Source organism: Lepus europaeus, chromosome 13, assembly GCF_033115175.1.
Source record: "Lepus europaeus isolate LE1 chromosome 13, mLepTim1.pri, whole genome shotgun sequence".
Classification (NCBI taxonomy): domain Eukaryota; kingdom Metazoa; phylum Chordata; class Mammalia; order Lagomorpha; family Leporidae; genus Lepus; species Lepus europaeus.
The window spans coordinates 85,352,568-85,371,728 of NC_084839.1; the positions used below are offsets into that span (position 1 = coordinate 85,352,568).

The 19,161-nt window shown below is 50.2% G+C and overlaps 1 protein-coding gene across 1 annotated transcript in view; it reads right to left on the reverse strand.

The window, feature by feature from the left end:
- ACOXL (acyl-CoA oxidase like) overlaps positions 1–19,161 on the reverse strand; it is a 347,688-nt gene that overhangs the window by 276,437 nt on the left and 52,090 nt on the right. Inside the window, exon 9 of the mRNA XM_062208877.1 lies at positions 57–91. Coding sequence (XP_062064861.1) covers positions 57–91 — 35 coding nt within the window. The remainder of the gene's footprint in view (positions 1–56; positions 92–19,161) is intronic.

Below are 19,161 nucleotides of genomic sequence, written 5' to 3' on the forward strand. Positions count from 1 at the left end.
AGCTATAAACCAGTAAGCACATTTGTTGAAAGGAAAAAGAAAACTTCAAGTCTTACCTGTGACTATAGCGAATGGCTATCGCCAACCCAAGCTGTAAACAGAGAAACACACAGGTTACAGAAAATCAAGAGTATGCTGAATTCAGAAGAAAATTCACTCAGTATGGTCAACTTTATTTTTTTCAACATTTCCTAAGGTACCCTACTTCAGTGCTTCACAGATAACACACCTGGGCAGCGATGTGGCACAGCGGGTGAGGCCCACATCCCATATCAGAGTGCCGGGAATGAAGCACACAGAATGCCTCCCCAGCTTCCTGCTGGCATACCTGGGAGGCAGCAGGTGATGCTTCAAGTGCTGGACCCCTGCCACCCACATGGGAGACCCAGATGGAGTTTGGGGACTCCTGGCTTCAGCTTGACCCATTCCTGGCTGTTGTGGGCACTTAGGGAGTGACTAACATTCTCTCTCTCTCTTTTTCTCTCTCTCTCTCTGTCACTCTTCCTCTCAAAGAAACAAAACTGAATACATAAACATTAAAAAATAACGCATATAATAATAGATCTTCAGTTTCAACTTCGCCTTTCAAGGACAATCCTATTTTGAAGGGGTCTTAAGGAGGTCCAGAGTGTTTCACTGAGGATAAGACAGAAGGCGTCCCTCCCAAACACGGCTCTTTTAGCTTGAGGCACTGCAGCGAGAGGAGGCGATGGCAGCATTCAGTTGATTCCAAGGCTTGTGTTGGGAGAGCAAAGCCTCGAGCCTTTGCTACCCCCTACCCAGCAGCAGGGAGCGCAAACCTAGGCCACCAAGCAGAACCGCCTTCACACTCAGGCACAGCCTCAGCTCTGAGTCCAGGGGAGAATCAGCCTGAGACACACGCAGACCTCAAGAGATGGTGCACACAACTGCAGGGCACAGCAGCAAAAGCAGGCGGAGGGGAAGCCATGATCTCTTTCCTCCACGGATGTCCCAGAAAGCTCTAGAAAATCCCTGGAGGTCGAGTCACACGACCTGGACCTCAGCGACTTCACACAAGCTCCACAGTGGACTACAAGAGCCAGGCCTGCTTGGCAGCTAACCCTGTAGGCATTGGCAAGTTACTGAAACTCTCAGAAGCTCAGTTTACCCAAGTGTAATACAGACAGAATAAGCATTTCTCCCAGGAGTAATGTGAGCATGAAGCAATTTTTCTGTTTGTGTATGTGTATGTCTGTAGGAAGGAGTGTGCATGTGTGTGTGTGAGTGTGCACATGCACACGCATACTGCACAATAGATATGAAAAATTCTATGAATAGAGTAGGTGTCTGGCAGAGTAGTTAAGACACCAGTTGGATGCCTGCATCTCATGTCGCAGAACCAGGGCTCAAGTTCTGATTCTATTTCCTATTCCAGCTCCCTGCTGATGAACATCCTAGGAGGCAGCAGGCAAAGGTTCAAGTTACTTGGGTCTCTGCCACTCCTGTAGGAGACCTGGACTGGGGTCCTGGCTCCCAGGCTTTGACCTGGCCCAGTCCTGGATATTTCAGGCTTTTGGGGAATGAATCAGCAGGTGGGAGATCTCTTTCCCTGCCCTCTGCCTTTCAAAGAAATAATAATTTTTTTTTTTTTTAATTTTAAGGCCGGCGCTGGGGCTCAATAGGCTAATCCTCCACCTGCGGCACTGGCACACCGGGTTCTAGTCCCGGTCGGGACGCCGGATTCTGTCCCGGTCGGGACGCCGGATTCTGTCCCGGTTGCCCCTCTTCCAGGCCAGCTCTCTGCTATGGCCCAGGAGTGCAGTGGAGGATGGCCCAAGTGCTTGGGCCTTGCACCCCATGGGAGACCAGGATAAGTACCTGGCTCCTGCCTTCAGATCAGCGCGGTGCGCCGGCCATAGCGGCCATTGGAGGGTGAACCAATGGAAAAAGGAAGACCTTTCTCTCTGTCTCTCTCTCTCTCTCTCTCACTGTCTACTCTGCCTGTAAAAAAAAAATAAATTAAAAGTCAGGGGTTGCCCCTGTGGCATAGCGGGTAAAGTCGCTGCCTATAGTGCTGGCACCCTATATGGGCACTGGTTCAAGTCCCAGCCACTCCACTTCTGATCCAGCTCTCTGCTGTGGCCTGGGAAAGCAGAAGAAGATGGCCCAAGTCCTTGGGCCCCTGCACCCACATAACCCATTAGAAGCTCCAGGTCCTGGCTTTGGATCAGCCCAGCTCCAGCCATTGCTGCCATTTGGGAAGTGAACCAGCAGATGGAAGACCTCTCTCTCTCTCTCTCTCTCTCTCTCTGCCTCTGCCTCTCTGTAACTCTGCCTTTCAAATAAAATAAATGAATCTTTTAAAAAAAAGTAATGCCATTAGGGCACTAGATATAAAGCAATACCTTATTTATGAAAATACTGGTACAGTCCAAAATTTAGTTGTTAGATTGGTTTTTGGAACTTTGAAAAAGGGACAATCAACATCCCCCATGCCCAGCTGTGGCATCTCTGCCTCTAGACTCACAGGAGTTGAGAACCCAAGTGGCGTTCGTATCATTTCTGCGTGAAAAGTCTGAGTTGCACCTTAACATCCCCAAACATCAAAGTTCCCTTGATGTTGGCCCCAGTGGAACTGGATGGGAGGAGGTGACATTTGTGTTGCACTGAGAATAAGACATGGCTGAGAGGAGAAAGCCTGACACTGCTGCCCAGCTGGACGTGGGGCAGAATGTCCCGGATGTGCTGAGAGCAGCTCGGCTCCGGAACAATCCAGTTCTGCGTTCTCACTACAGGCACGCAAAATGTAGACCTGGCAGCGGTGAGCTGTGAGGATCAGGGAGGAGGCTCAAGTTCCACCTAAAGAATGTCGAAAAGCGAAGGCGTGAAAGATATGAAACCAAGTTGCTTTCACATCGCCCTCACCTGGACTTGCTCAATTATCCGTCTCAATTCACAGAGAGGGGGTTTGCTTTGAGAGTTAAACAAACAGAAGAGGAAGATGCCTCGGGGGCCATCAAGAACATAAAGAACGTGGGAGAAATTACTGTGGGAAAGGCAGACACTGAAGCCTAAACTCAGGAAGAGCGATGGGCAGATTTCACTCGCTGGGCCACTTCGCATTTCCTGGGGTTAAAAAGTCCTGGCTTACAGCTAGGCTAATTATAAGATGATTTTTGCCAACTGAATATTTCGATAAGCTAGGGAGTACAGTTTAATTGGTGGCTTTTGCACAGTTGAAAGATAAGCCCTTGCTGGGACGTGGGAGGAGGGGGGGTGGCAGGAGGGGCGGGACGGGGCTGGGAAGCGCAAGGATGAGGAATCAGAAGTTGTTCGTTGGCAGCCGTGCTAGCTAACAGGGGCTGGGAGATAAATCTTCTGCAAAGGTGGATTTCGATGAAGCGTTTTTATTAGTCTTTTCCTGGCTTCTGAATCCAATGTGTTTTATGGTCGTTTTTAAAAGGACACCCTTGCTAAGGAACAGAGTGTGAATCATGGAAACTCGGAGATCAGGGTTGGCTGGAACCAAAGGCCAGAATGCCCACAGCTCCCTGCAGACCCCTGTGAGAACAGGCTGTGCTAGGGACCACGGGGCAGATGCAAATGCCCCGGGGCTATGTGAGAACAGACCTACAGGGTGGACAGAAACAGGGCATTTCAGAGTCGTTCTGGAAACATGGCAGGAACGCCATGCAGCTTGCCCTGGATACAATGAGGAGGCTCCCAAAAGGGGCTGGGACAAGTGTAGAAAAGATTTTGTGGGTGGTGTCTTGAAACCCCAGGTTGGAGCAGCCCAGTGAGGCAAAGCTGGCTGAGGAGCTATGTAGGGAGCCTCTCGTGCCTGCTCTTCCTCACCCCTACAGGGAAACAGCGAAAGCAGCGGAGGTAGCGAGTCTCTGAGGTTTCTGACCCACAGCAAGGGATGAGCAAGGGATCTGCTCAGGGATGAGCCAGAGGGACTTGGCCTTGGGCAGCTGCAGGGGCCAGGCAGGCTGCTCTGAGGCCCTGGCTCTGCTGAGAAGCACAAGCCACTCAGGAACACCTGACGCAAGTCTTACCCATGCACACATTCACACCTGCACACACACAGACTTGTGCACAAATATGCAGCTGTGCACGTTCGTACACAGGTGCAGGCACATACTTACACACGAACACATGCACACGCACGCTGCCCTCTCACAGAACATACACGTCCCCCTGCGTCGTTATATGTACACGCAGGCACATGCATTGCTTGCACACATTTTGGCATGTGCATATGTGCGTCTACCACCATACATGGACACACATACACAGTCATACAGATGTGCACCAACACCCTTACCGGCACACATGGATACACTTTGGCGTTCAGAAAGGCCCGTGGAGCCCTTCAGACAAAGAAAGGCCTCAGACAATTGACCCCTTTGTTGCTGGCCTCAGCGGGGACGCAGTGGAGCGAGGGGAGTGAGACCCAGGGGTCGGCCCCCTGACCCGGGCCCAGCCGAGCTGAGGCCCCGGGACACAGAGGTCAGCAAGAGTTTTGTGCGCCCTCCCTGGGGAGCGCACGCCGCACCCCACCCCCATCCCAGACCTATTGCCAGAGCACAATTAGCAAAGTCCCTCTCGGAGCCCTTCTTCTGAGATTTAAACAATTTGTTAGTAACCAAATGAAATCACATGTTAATGACCAGGAAAGAGTAATTTAACATTTTTCATCATCTCCACCGGTTACAAAAAAAAAACCTTTTTCCTGTGGCTTCAGCCTCAAAATGCTCCTTTTTTGGAACAGCTGATGGAAGCAGCTGTTTTGTATCAAGTTGGAGGGGCTTCTATATGACCCAGGGAGCACAGACAACAGGCAGGCCTTCTTGCATTAGAGGGTAATCTGAGAATAATTTGCCATAAAACACCCAGCCGTGCACCAGCTGTAGCTGGATACGCCCTATAAAGCACCACGCAGACTGCATGGATCTTGTAAAATAATAATAATAATTTTTAAAAACACACTTTTAAAACACATCATAAATTAGGGAAAAAAAAAAGAAAGAAAGGAGTGGTTTACAGGATCCTAGAAGCAGCGGAAAATTCCCTTGCATGTCCATGGACAGCCGCTCAGCGCCGCTTCCCCAATGCCCACTTGAACACGGCCCCTGTGTGGTTGGGAGCTGGTTCTTTGCAGTGCACGCACACTGCAAAACATGTTTCCTTTAAGATGTGCTCACAAATGTACACAGGCACACACACAGCTGCCAGGCCAGGTGACGGGAAAGAGTCCTGGCTGGTGAGTGGTGCTCCAAGTCCGAATCTAGAACTTTCAGACCAGGACGGCATGCCCCAGGTTTCCATGGCCCTCATTAGAGAGGCCACGAGTGGGAGCCAGGCCCTTCTACAGAGGTAGCCACCGGGCAGCCACAGCCCTGATGCTGTAGCTTCTGATCCTGCAAGGAAAGCTGGGAACCAGAGGGGCTAAGGGAAGCCCTCCATGCTACCAGGCCTCCCCCGAGTTTTCAAAGCTTCGAATCTGAATTCATGCCCCAGTGACATTACTCATGAGGCTCCCTGCCTCTCCTGTACTTATCTCTCTCTCTCTCTCTCTCTCTCTCTCTCTCTCTCTCTCTCTCTCTTCTCTCTCTCTATTTTATTTCAATGGCCCAAAGAATTATAACATCACAAAATAAATTCAAAAAGCAATTTCACACTAGGCTAATCCTCCGCCTGCGGCGCCGGCACACCGGGATCTAGTCCTGGTCGGGACACCAGATTCTGTCCCAGTTGCTCCTCTTCCAGTCCAGCTCTCTGCTGTGGCCTGGGAGTGCAGTGGAGGATGGCCCAAGTGCTTGGGCCCTGCACCCACATGGGAGACCAGGAGGAAGCACCTGGCTCCTGCCTTCGGATCAGCGTGGTGCACCGGCTGTAGCAGCCATTTGGGGGGTGAACCAACGGTAAAAGGAAGACCTTTCTCTCTGTCTCTCTCTCCCACTGTCTAATTCTGCCTGTCAAAAAAAAAAAAAAAAGCAATTTCATTAATGGCTTTCATTCTGCAAGTTTTTTACCGTTCATTTTTCCCTTTCATAGGAAATACGGGAAAGGCGCATGAAGGGGAGAACAGGCATGAAGAGGTTAGAATGCCACTCACATGGAGCCATGGCAAGCACACAGGGTCATGTGCATGGAGCCACACTGCAGACCACTCACACAGAGGCCACGTGTGGACACTCGACCACCTGCAAGAGCCACAGCATGGAGAGAACACCACCTGGGCAGAGCCGTGGCATGGGCAGAAGACATCCCCCATGGAGCCACAGAGTAGATGAATCCCACTCTCCTAGAGCCATGGTATGGGCAGGCTATCACACAGAGCCACAACCTGGACAGAACACCACTTGTACAGGGCCATGGTGTGGACAGAGTACCACCCAGACAACGCTGCGCATGAACAAACAGCTACACCGTGGACAAAAATCTCTGGAAAGCAGAGCCGCCGTGTGGACAGACCCTCCCACAGAGCCATGGCCTGAGCGGAATGCCACAGAAGCAGCTGGTGCATGAACAGAATCCCACGCAAACAGCCACAGAGGAGACTGCCACACACAGCCACGAGGTGGACAGAATCCAACATAAGCGAGCCGTGACGTGCTGGCAGCAAGGATGGGTGGGCAGGGAGAAAGTGACCCCCAGAATGGCCTTTCTTAGCCCCCTCCCAGATCTTCTCACCAATAACAACCAAGACCCCCCATGTGCCTCCCAGCCCTGCTTCCCTGGGCAGCGCCCTTACTGACCCTGTGAGCCGGACTCTCAAACCCCATCTCCCTCCCCAGAGCTCAGTGCCTTCTGCCACTCTGTTCCTCCTCCAGCTTCTGTAGGTAGTTGCTCCCCTGCCCCCTGACCCCAGCAAGCTAAACCCCCTGAGCTCAGAGGAGCACACGGTTGGTGGCCCCGAGTTTCCCAGCCACTGTCCCCTCATTGTGAAAGGGGGATGCTGCTCCCTGCTTCCTGGGGTTGATTTCCGTAGATTGATTTGCATCTCAAAGAGGAGCCTCCCCTGGGAACTTGTGAGAAATTCAGATTCTTGGGCTCCAACTCAGACCTACTACATCAGAAACTTCCATGTTTTAGCTGGTGCTCTAGGGGTCAAGTTTGAGAAGCATTGAATGACAGGGAAAGAATTTAACCACATGCTTGGTGCTGATGAGGCTTTTATTAATGGCAAGATGATGACGACAATGACAACCATGATGTCACAGCTTCCTAGGGAAACTTTTTGCTTTTCATGCCCTCTTATCATCACCTCAATCTCCTACACTCACCTTCAGGGTCATAATTACCGCGACAACAGGTCCTGGCTGTCCTGGGGGAGATGAAGTCCCCCACAGGAACCAGACATTCTACCCAGCAAGGAGAGGCTTCCCCACCCTGCTGAGACAAACATGGGCCAGCTCCATCAAGGCCAAGGACCTGGCCTGGGGTGCCCAGAGCTGCAGCCTCTCCTCTGGGTCCCCCTTTCTTGCTTCTCTGCTGACCTGTACCTACATCTTGTCCTTGAGCTCCTTCCTGCATCAGAAACAAGAACCTGAACCCAGCCACCTGCACCAAACCCACCAGGGTTGGCTGACACCTCTAACCCCCAGATCCCATCAGAGTCACAAGGTAAGGGACTTGTTTCAAACAAAGAAGGAGAAACATTTCTGCACCTCCTTAGCTTTCCCTTATCTTCTCCTATAATCCTTACATTAAGGAAATTATACAAATTAAAAGCCTGCTCTCCCAGGCTTATGAGGTATGGACTCAAATAAGACATCCCATGAAATACAACAGCAGCTATTAAAAAGAATGCAGGGGGCGGCTGGTGCTGTGGTGCAGCAGGTTAAAGCCCTGGCCTGAAGTGCCAGCATCCCATGTGGGCACCGATTCTAGTCCCAGCTGCTCCTCTTCCAATCCAGCTCCCTGCTGTGGCCTGGGAAAGCAGTAGAAGATGGCCCAAGTCTTTGGGCCCCTGCACCCACATGGGAGACCCGGAAGAAGCTCCTGGCTCCTGGCTTCGTATCTGCGCAGCTCCAGTCATTGTGGCCATCTGGGGAGTGAACCAGCGGATGGAAGACCTCTCTCTCTGTCTCTAACTCTCTCTCTAACTCTGTCTTTCAAATAAATAAAAATAAATCTAAAATAAATAAATAAATGAAAGAATGCAGGGAAAAGAAATGTTTTCTGATTAACTGTTTTGAGAGATAATTGAAGATTCGCATGCAGGTGGGAGAAACTGTACAGAGAAATAACACAGAGAGATCCCAGGGACCCTTTATAGTTTCCCCAAGGGTGACATCCCATGAGACGACAGCACAGCATCACATGGAGGCCACCCACCTAAGTCGGACGTTCCATCCCACAGGGATCCCCCACTGCTGAGGTTTCAAGATGGTTTGTCTGCTCTGACAATTCATAGTGAGGCATGTGAGCCCCGTGATTAAATCTGGTGGTTTTAGAAGAGGGGGAGGGGTTGGCATTTGGCCACCAGTCAGGAAGCCCACATTCCACACTGGAGCACGTGGGTTCAATACCCGCCTCTGGCGCCTGACTCCAGCTTCCTGGTAATGCAGGTCTTGGGAAGAAACAGGTGATGGCTGCACACAGGAGACCTGCATTGGGTTCCCAACTCCCAGCTTCAGCCTGGCCCAGCCCTGGCCATTGTAGGCTTCTGGGGGGTGAACCAGCAAATCAGGGAGCTCTCTTTCCCTCTCTCTGATAAACACATTTTTTAACTTGAAAAAAACAATAGGGAGAAAGGCCAGAAGGGAAACACATATGCACTCCCTGTCTCTTGCTGTGTGATGCCTTGCATCCCGGGGGCTCACCGACAGCAAGGCTGTCACCATGTGCAGTCTCTTGACCTTGGACCAGAGCTAGGAGCCAAAAACAACCTCTTTTCTTTCTAACTGACTCAGTCTGTAATACTGGGTTATTAGCAACAGAAAATGGACAGATACACTCACGTTGCTCTTTGATGATCACAGACCTGCCCAACTCCTGGCCACCAGCAACCTGTTCTCCACAGCTATAACTGTGTCGTTTTAAGGAGGTTACATCAGTGGAACCATATAGTATGTAACCTTTGGATACTGGGTTTTTCACCTAGACTAGTTCTCTGGAGATTACCTAGTGTGTTGTGTGTGTCCATCCCTCATTCCTTATTGCTAGTACTAGCCCACGGCATGGCTGTGTCGTACTGTGTATAACCAGTCACCTGTGAAGGACGTCGGAGTTATTTCCAGGTATGAACTGTGAATAAAGGTGCTAGAAACATTCACTCACAGATATCTGTGTGAACCTAAGCTTTCAGCTCTCTGGGGTAAATTCCCAGGAGTGCAATTTCTCAGTTATTTAGTTCGGTTTTATAAGAAACTGCCAAACTGTTTTCCAGAGTGGCTGTACTACTTAGCAATGGCAAGCAGCCGTGTAGGAGTGACATTCCTCCACATTCGCACCAGCATTTGACGTTATCACTTTTTAACTCTGAGCTACTCAGATAGGTGTGCAGTGATAGCTCATTGTGTCTTTAACTTACATTTCCCTGATGGCTGGTGGCATTGAACATCTTTTCCCGTCCTCACCTGCCACCTGCACGCTCTCTTAGTGAAAAGTCTCTATGCCTTTCACCTATTCGCTAGTTGGATTCTTGTCATTTTAGTACTGAGTTTTGATAGAGCCTTATATATTATACATTGCCAGATGTGCAGTTTGTAAATATTTTTCTCCCAATCTGTAGCTTGTTTTTCATCTCTATAACAAGGTCTTTCACAAAGCAAGAGTTTTTACTCTTTTTACAGAAAACATCTTTAAAGGATCAGGCTTTGGGGTCACATCTGAGAATTCTTTGTCTAGCTCTGTTCCTCAAAGCATTCCTCCTATTTTTATCCAACTGCTCATTTTACATTTAAGTCTGTGATCCATTTTTGAGTTACTTTCATATAAGGAGTGAGAGTTAGGAAAAGGTGTATTTTTTCACAGAAGGATGTCCAATTATTCCAGCACCATTATTCAAAAGCTGTCTTTCCTCTCTTGAATTGCTTTTGCCCCTTTGTAAAGAATCACTTGGGCATGTTGGCTTGCGTCTGTTTCTGGGTCTCTTCTCTGCTCCATTGATCTGTCTACCTCTCTGCCAGTGCCACACAGTCCGACCACTGTAGCTACACTGTACGTCTTAAAATCAGGCAGACTGATCATATCCATTTAAAAACTGTTTAGTTATTCTTTACCTTGACGGTATTTTGATGGGAATTGTATTAAAGTTGTATATGAATTGGGGGAGCACTGACATCCTGCCCAGTGGAGTCTTCCCATCTGTAAACATGTATGTTGTGGGGCTGGCACCGAGGCTCAGTTGGTTAATCCTCCGCCTGCGGCACCAGCATCCCATATGGGTGCTGGGTTCTAGTCCTGGTTGCTCCTCTTCCAGTCCAGCTCTCTGCTGTGGCCCGGGAGGGCAGTGGAGGATGGCCCAAGTGCTTGGGTGCCTGCACCCGCATGGGAGACCAGGAGAAGCACCTGGCTCCTGGCTTTGGATTAGCCGTAGTGGTCATTTGGGGAGTGAACCAATGGAGGATGGCCCATAGCAGAGAGCTGGCCTGGAAGAGGGACAACCGGGACAGAATCTGGCGCCCCGACCGGGACTAGAACCCGGTGTGCCGGTGCCGCAAGGCGGAGGATTAGCCTGTTGAGCCACAGCACCTCTTGTGTTTTCTATGCGGACAATCAAGTCATCTGAAGTAGAGTCCGAGTTCTGTCTTTTCCTTTTCTTGCCTTCTTACCTGGCTAGAACTCACAGCCCTGTGCGGAGCAGGAGGAGACGCCCTTGCCTTGCTCCCGGTCTTAGCGGAGAAATATTTGACCTCTCACCTTTGACTGTGATGTCAGCTGTGGGGTTTCTGCAGATTTTCTTCATCAGGTTGAGGACGTTCCTGCCTGTTCCTATCTACCTGAGGGTTTTTATCATTTTTATCATGGATAGGTGTTGAATTTTGTAAAAAAAAAAAAAACCTTGCTGAAAAATGCTTAGCCTCTTTATGCTAGCCCTCACCTTCCTCTCCATCTATTTTTACTAAAAAAGAAAAATAACACACAAAATACTGAATCCCCTCTCCAAGTGTGTAGAATATGAGCTACGATGAGGTTTTCTACGACACACAATCCCAGCTGTTTAAAAAAGGGCAAGAGCTCCACTGTGAACAGACCCACCATACACATAATCTTAAGCAGAAAGAAGGGAAAAAGTGATTGCAGATACTATGTGGGTGAGTGTAATAGGGTTGAGGTAATGTCTGATATTGGGTGATTATTTGTATAATTACATGGAGAGATGTCTGCAAGACTACATACCGAATTGTTGAGCAGGAGGAGATGAGATGAAACAAGGCGATTACTCTTTATCATTGTATTCTTTTCTCTAGTGTGTGATGTGACCTCTTTAACATAGCTGGTGACTTTTAAATTTAATATAGGAAAAATATCATATTGTACACTTCAACCTTCCACCTCAACATGAGATTTCTCTTCAGATTCTGTTTCTGCCAGTATGAAACATGAACACTTTGGCGGGGAGAAGTTGTTAAAATGGGTTCCTCTGCGGGAAAGGGGAGGGTTGCGGGTGGGAGGGAAGTTATGGGGGGGGAAGCCATTGTAATCCATAAGCTGTACTTTGGAAATTTATATTCATTAAATAAAAGTTAAAAAAATTTTAAAAATTTACAAATTAAAAAAAATGGGTTCCCCCTCCTCGCGTGCTCACATTGGATGAAAAGGATGCACATGGGGTCAGCCCTGTAGTGTAGTGGGCTAAGCCTCTGCCTGCAGCGCCAGCACCCCATCCAGGCACCGGTTCATATCCCAGATGCTCCTCTTCTGATCCAGTTCTCTGCCGATGGCCTGGGAAAGCAGTGGAAGATGGCACAAGTGCTTGGGCCCCTGCACCCACATGGGAAACCCAGAGGAGGTTCCCAGCTCCTGGCTTCAGATCAGCTCAGCTCTGGCTGTTGCGGCCATTTAGAGAGTGAACCAGAGAACAGAAGCCCTTTCTCTCCGTCTCTCCCTCTCTCTGTAACTCTGCCTCTCAAATAAATAAATAAATCTTTAATAAATAAGTTCTCTCAAAGCTACCACTTGGTGCTTTGATGTTTTAGGTTAATATAATATAAAGATGCTCACTTCGGATTTGATGGGAGAGAAGTGAGTCCAGCAAGATGGACGTGACAGGCGCAGCAAACAAGTCCACACCCCCAGTAACAGGACAGAGAAGGCTTTTGTCCTTCCCTTGCTCAGCCCAGAGGCACAGGAGGACTCAGCTACAGGGGTGGGGGGGTCCCCAGAAGTGTGGTCATCATGAAGTGGAGAAGAAACCGCCGCCTTATGATGATGACCTACAGCAAAAGCACCTGTGCTGTTCCAGACACTGCACGAACCATCACCACCTCCCAGGGGACACAGATGTCCTCAGTCTCCTGAATGTTCCCAGGACGGTTCTCTGAGCTGCCAACTTCCCACAGAGTGACCCAGTTAAGGGGAGATCAGCGCACCCTGTGGCTGTTGGTGAAGCCCGAGACCCAGCAAGGCCACGAGCCACCCCCCATGTGGATCAGTTGGGAATCTTAAGGAGATGGGCAGAGAAGAGCTTAGCAAATAAAAAACTACAGGAGGAGAGAATTTCCACTTTGCTTATGGTCTTGTCCAAATATTGATGGAGTTTGTGGACTCAAAAGGCTTCCATAGCCTAGGCAGCTTGGTCAAGAGCCTCAGGTGATCATTACCGTCATACATTACCGTTAATTGTTAAATTAACAACAGGAGTCACCGTACACTAACTCCCCACGCAGGACCTCTGTCCTCAATGAGTTGTATTATGAGAGTTAACTGTAAAACTTGCTCTCAGTTTTGTGTGTGTGTGTGCAAATTGTTGAAATCTTTACTTAGTATAGAGTTGTTCTTCTGTGTACAAAGTTATTTGTACACAGAATCTTAATGGAGAAGGGGACTGAGAATGGGAGAGGGAGAAGGAGGTAGGGTGGGAGTGTGGTGGGAGGGCGGGTATGGTGGAAAGAATAACTATATTCCTAAATTTGTACTTATGAAATTTGTATTTCTTAAAAAATAAATTTAAAAAACTCAAAGGACATAAAAGAAAAAATCACTAAACAAGGAAGCACAAGTATCAAACGTGGGAAAATACTCCACCTCACAAAACAAAACCAAAAAAACAGAGATTTCTATAGTAAAATTCTGGGAGTTTGTGATGAACTAAGGAACCCACCCCCACACCAACTCCAGGTTGTCCGTGTCCTAACCATGTGACTCTGTGCCTCAGTTTCCCCATCTAGAAATGGTCCCTCATTCACAGACCTATGACGAGGGCTGGATGCCAAGCGCTCAGCACAATACTTGGGATCTGTGTTACCACTGATATTTACAGGAATCTGACCCCCAGAAAAGCAGTCTGCTGCTAGTGAACACCAGCAAGTGGAAGGAGCCCACCACACTCTTCAGAACGTTTGTGGGGAAATGGAACTAGAAGATAATGCAGGGCAGGCACTTGGCCAGGTGGTTACAATAGCATCACAGGTCAGAGAGCCTGGCTCGGGCCCTTCATTCCAGCTTCCTGTTAATGCACACCCTGGGAGGCAGCAGGTGGTGGCTCAAGACCTTGGGTCCCTGTCACCTGCATGGGAGACCTGGGTTGAGTTCCCAGCTTCTGGCTTCATCCTGGCCCCACCTCAGCTGTTGTGGGCATTTGAGGAGTGAAGAGTGAACCAAGGGTTGGAAGATCAATCCTCTCTCTCTCCCTAATAAAATGAAAATAAATAAAAAATAAAATTTAGGGGCCAGCGCTGTGGTGCAGAGGGTTAGCACCCTGGCCTGAAGTGCCAACCTCCCATATGGGTGCCGGTTCTAATCCCGGCTACTCCACTTCCGATCCAGCTCTCTGGTATGGCCTGGGAACGCAGTAGAAGATGGCCCAAGTCCTCAGGTCCCTGCACCCACGTGGGAGACCCAGAAAAAGCCCCTGGCTCCTGGCTTCGCATCAGTGCAGCTCCAGCCATTGCAGCCAATTGGAGAATGAACCAATGGATGGAAGACCTCTCTCTCTCTGTCTCTCCCTCTCTCTCTGTAACTCTACCTCCAAATAAATAAATAAAATCTTTAAAATATATATATATATTTAAAAACCTTCTGATCAGCTGGCACCTTCACTGATGAATAGAAATGATCACAAGCAGGTAGTAGAAGAGGAGAGAACACATCTTGAATGGTTCCTCAGAAGAGATCTCTTCATTGCAAACCTTTATTTTACACCCCTCCAACAACCAGCACAGGTGACACAGACCTGAGGAAGGGCCTCGTCTGCCACATGGCCATGACCCCAGGGATGTGGACAGACCAGCTTTCATGCACTGCACTGGAGATCATAGTTTGGGTACAATCTGGTTTAGGGTGAACAACAGCCGTTCTTTTTTTTTTTTTCTCATGAGGCAGAGATACAGAGAGTCCTATACACTGTTTCCCTCCCTAAATACCCACAACAGCCAAGTCTGGGATGAGGCTGAAGCCAGAAGTCAGGAACTCAATTCAGTTCTCCTGCATGGGTGGCAGGGACCCAACTGCTTGATCCATCACCTGCTGCCTCCCAGGGATTATGTTTGCAAGGATGAGCTGGGACTCAAATCCAGGCACTCAAACATGGGACATGGGCATGTTGCCTGACATCTCATTTGCTGAGTCAAATGCCTGCCCCAAAACAGCCACTCTTGCTGTAGTTTTCTATACAGATGCCCCATACTTGCCAGGACACAGGTTCTGAAGGACTGAGAGACGCCCTCTCCTCTCAGTCCTTGGCCTGCACCTCCGCACTCCGATGCAATGAAGCTGCCTACCAAAACGTCCTCAACTCTCGTGCCCCTCCTTGACAATGCCCTGGGTCTCATGCTCTTCTCGGACTTTCTGCCCCTCCTGTCTCTGAGGAAGAAATCCCTGCTTTGGAGGCACCCAGGGTCCAAGGTCATGTCCTGCGTTGCCTGTGGCCTCTCCTTCTGCCACCCTCCCTCTCTCGGGCATGTTGCCCCCCACCACCACCACCAGCCCCATCCCACCCCAACTTCCTCTCTCCCCTGGGCTCTGACATGCTCAGGTGACTCCTCAACCCCCCAGGCTTTCACACTCCTGTCTCAGACCCCCCCCTCGGTCGCAGGCTCGGGCACAGGCTCTGGCCCCACACAGATCTGGGCTCCAGTCTCAGGTCCACCTCTTGCCAGGCTCCTGGGGGTCAGCCACAGTGGGAAGGGCTTCCCACACCATGAAGTCCCATCAACTAGACGGAGCTGTTTAGTTTAGACACTGGTAAGCTGGGGCTCACAGAGGTCAAGTGACTTGGACAAGTTCCCAGAGCTCGTAAGGCAGAAGCAGAGCTCAAATGCAGCCTGTTCCACAGCCCACACTGTCTCCCTAGTGCCTCCCACTTGATCTTCAGTCCCTTATCTACACAATGGCAATGGCAATGTCAATGTCAGTGTCTCCACTGTGGAACTCCTGTAAGAATTAGGGGGAACCATACATCATGTCTAGCAGTCAACAAAGAACAATCCCTGGTCACACACCCCCTTGAAATTCTCTCCTCCTGGGGTCCATGAAGCTGGGACTTCTGGCTTTCCCCCTGCTGCTCCTCACCATCCTCTCTGGCTTATTCTTCACCTCTAGGCTTTGCCCAGTCCTTCATGGCTCAGTCTTCCTGTCTGGTGTCACCTGCTCCTCCAGTGTTGGCCAATGCCTCCCAGAGCCTCCACCCTCCTTCCTGACACCTCTGCGAACTCCTGCCTCCCATCCCAATCCTATTCCTCCTCCGGGTCCCTCTCACTCGAGGAGATCCCACTGCTTCCCCCATTAGACACCTGTACCCCCACCGTCCCCAGAATAAAATGCAGACTCTTCAGTAAGACGGCAAGGGCTCTTTCCGGTCCATGCCAGCTTTTCCGGTCCATGCCAGCTGCCTCCCTCTGCCCAGTCAGCTAGAAAACCTCGCTCCTGCCTCTCCTCCACAGCATCTTCTCTTTTCCCAGTTAAACAGCTGCCGAGAGGCCAAACAGTTCCTACAGTGGCATCTACCAAAGCCTGGGGCCGTTGTGGGTAACAGCTTCAGACTCCATTTGTCTGGGTCTCTCTCTTAAGAGGAAGCCCCAAAATGCACAATATGCCAGACACTGGAGTGGCGCTATCCTGTCCAGCTTTCTGCAAATTGCACTTCTCACAATGCAACCTGGTGCTTAACGCTGGCCCCAGTGGCCAGGTCAGGGTGTGTTCTGACCTCAGCGTCACAGCCACGCCCTCTGCGGCTGGGCACAAGCTTCCATGTGCTCCCAGGACACTGGCAACAGCTCCGAATCATGTCAGTTCTAGCTTCTGCTTTCTCAGCAGGACTGGAAATCCACCAGGGGAAAGGATTTATTTTCTGTTCTGCACCACTTAGAACGCTGTCACACCTTCAGTGCACGTAGTGAACCATCCACCTCCAGAGATGTAAGAGTGGAGTCATGTCAGAGAAAAGCCCATCCTTACCAAAAACTCCTCCCCTTTTTCTTTAACTACAGGCCTTTAAAAAGTGGAGCACAGCAGGCCAGCACTGTGGCACAGAAGGTGAAGCCACCACCTGCGACTTTGGCATCCCACATGAACACCAGTTCAAGTCTCAGCTGCTCCACTTCCGATCCAGGCACCTGGGAAGCAGTGGAAGATGCCCCCACCATCACCATATGTGTGAACCTCTGCCGCCCATGTGGGAGACCTCAATCAAGTTCAAGGCTCCTGGCTCCAGTCTGGCTCAGACCAAGCCATTGCAGCTATTTGTGAGTGAACCAACAGATGGAATCTCTCTCTCTCTCTCTCTCTCTCTCTCTCTCTCTCTCTGCCTAACTGTAACCCTGCCATTCAAGTAAATAAATAAATAAGTCTTTTTATGAAACAGCATGTTTAAGAAAAAGTGGCGCACAGGCAGAGTCTGAGATTTGCATCAGGCTCCGCCAGTGACGTGACACACAGGTCACGTCGCACCACCGCCAGGGGTGTCCCCCCTGTCCCCTACACTGCAGAGGGCTCCCAAGGCAGCAGAAGTTGCCATCTGGCTGACAAGACCAGTTCTTTTAGAGAAAAGCTGGGAGCGTGGTTTGCAACAAAGCTCAGATGAGATGCAAACACGAGAAGGGAGAGCCCCGCCGTGAGCCGGCCCCGAGCACCTTACACCGCGAGAGCTATTTATCCAAGCATGAAAACTGGGACAAGGTTCTCACAACACTAATTAGACAAAGAAATGAGATATGCAAATATTTTTCAAAGTCTACTCCTTCCAACATTTGCTCCAGAGAAAAGTTAATCAAGAAAATGACCCGATAGGGTCACCCACAGGAGCTGACACGCATAGCCCTGATGACCTGACCGCAAATATCCCAGGAGACAAAAAGCAAGTCCAAGTCTTGGGCCAACCCCGTGGCCTTGGGTCAAATCCTTGGAATACGTCGTGGGCCAGGTCAGCACAGAAACCCAGGCAAGAAGCATGGAAGTTTCCAGAAACCTAAGTTGCTGTACTTTGAGGCTCCAGAATGTCCTACCCTCCTTCTCCAGTGCAGCTTTGAACCAAAGGGTCTTAGGTAAGAGGATTTCTGTGGGGACCTTCAGCTCATTCATTGGTGAATTGACGGGTCCAGATCACAGCTCTGCGATGGCTTGGCAATCTGGGCACTGCCCCACACGAGGTGCCTGCCCGTCAAGCAGCTGCAGCTCACAAAGCCTCTCCCGTCACAGCTGTGACATGGGCACTGCGATAGTGCTGCTCTGAGCACTAAGTGAGAACATGCATTGGGGAGGACAAGAGCCCAGCCCACTGGGTATGGCCAGCACGTAGCAGCTTCCCTCCCCCTCTGCTAGCCACGTTAGAACAAATACGCTTGTGACGGGCAGGTAGTCAACTCCAGTCCAATGAGAGCTGTGTGTCTGGGATGGGTGCGGCCAGGGCAGGAGGTTCCCTGGGGAAACAACACCCAAGCTTACACAGAACCAGCAAAGAAGACAGGAGCGAGGGGGAGTCACAGTGGAGGGGCCAGCCTGTGCAGAGCCCAGAGGTGGCAAGGTGTGGCTTGCTGGAGGGGCTTGCAACCCCATTTGTGTGACTGGAGATTAAGGTCAGTTTCTCTCGCCCAGAAAAAATTCCCTTTCACCAGGCTGCTCCAGAGCTAGGGACCAGGGCTGCCTCCGAAGCTTTAATCTTGTTACACAGCCGCCTTCAGAGAGCAGGAGCCCATCCCGGCCCCGTGCGTCATCTGCCCAAAATAGCACTGCAGTCACACACACACCAGCAGCGGCGGCAGACCCAGGAGGCTTCCTTGGGAGCCATCTGCAGGGGTGAGCCAGGGAGCAAGTGGGCACACCCAGAAATCCAAACAGAGTCCTCCCTGCTACGTCACGGCTTCCCGGGGTGCAAGCAGCCTGCAGCAGGCGAGCCCCAGAGCTGTGAAACAAACAAGATGGGGAAACTGTTTGCTTTTGCTTGTCTAAACACTCAGCTCTGGATTCCAGGGCACTTCATCCACTGAAAATGCCACCAAATGCCACCAACCTGCCATCACAGAGCTGTGAATTGGACCCATCAATTCACCAAAGAACCATCCCTTCATCACTGTACCCATCCATCCATTCCTTTTCTCACTAAGTACAAGGCCATGTTCCAAGTCCACAGAGGGCAGTGCTCACCAAGAAGACACAGGCCCTGACCCCTTGAACCTGACATTTCTAAAGACTGGCCTTGGGAGGCTGGCATTGTGGCACAGTTGGTAAAGCCACTGCCTGCAGCACTGGCATCCCCATATGAGCACCGGTTGAAGTCCTGGCTGTTCCACTTCTGATCCAGCTCCCTGCTAATGACCTGGGAAAGCAGTGGATGATGGCCCAAGTGCTTGGGCCTCTGCATCCACATGGGAGACCCACATGAAGCTCCTGCTCCTGGTTTCAGCCTGGCACAGCCCAGCAGATAGAAGATCCCTCTATCTATCTATCTATCTACCTACCTACCTACCTATCTATATCTCTCTTTCTCTCCCCGCCCCATAATTCTTTCAAATGAATAAATTTAAATAAATTAATTAATAAATAGGACTCGCCTTAGAGGTCAGCCATTCCGTGTTAACTCTCCTTACA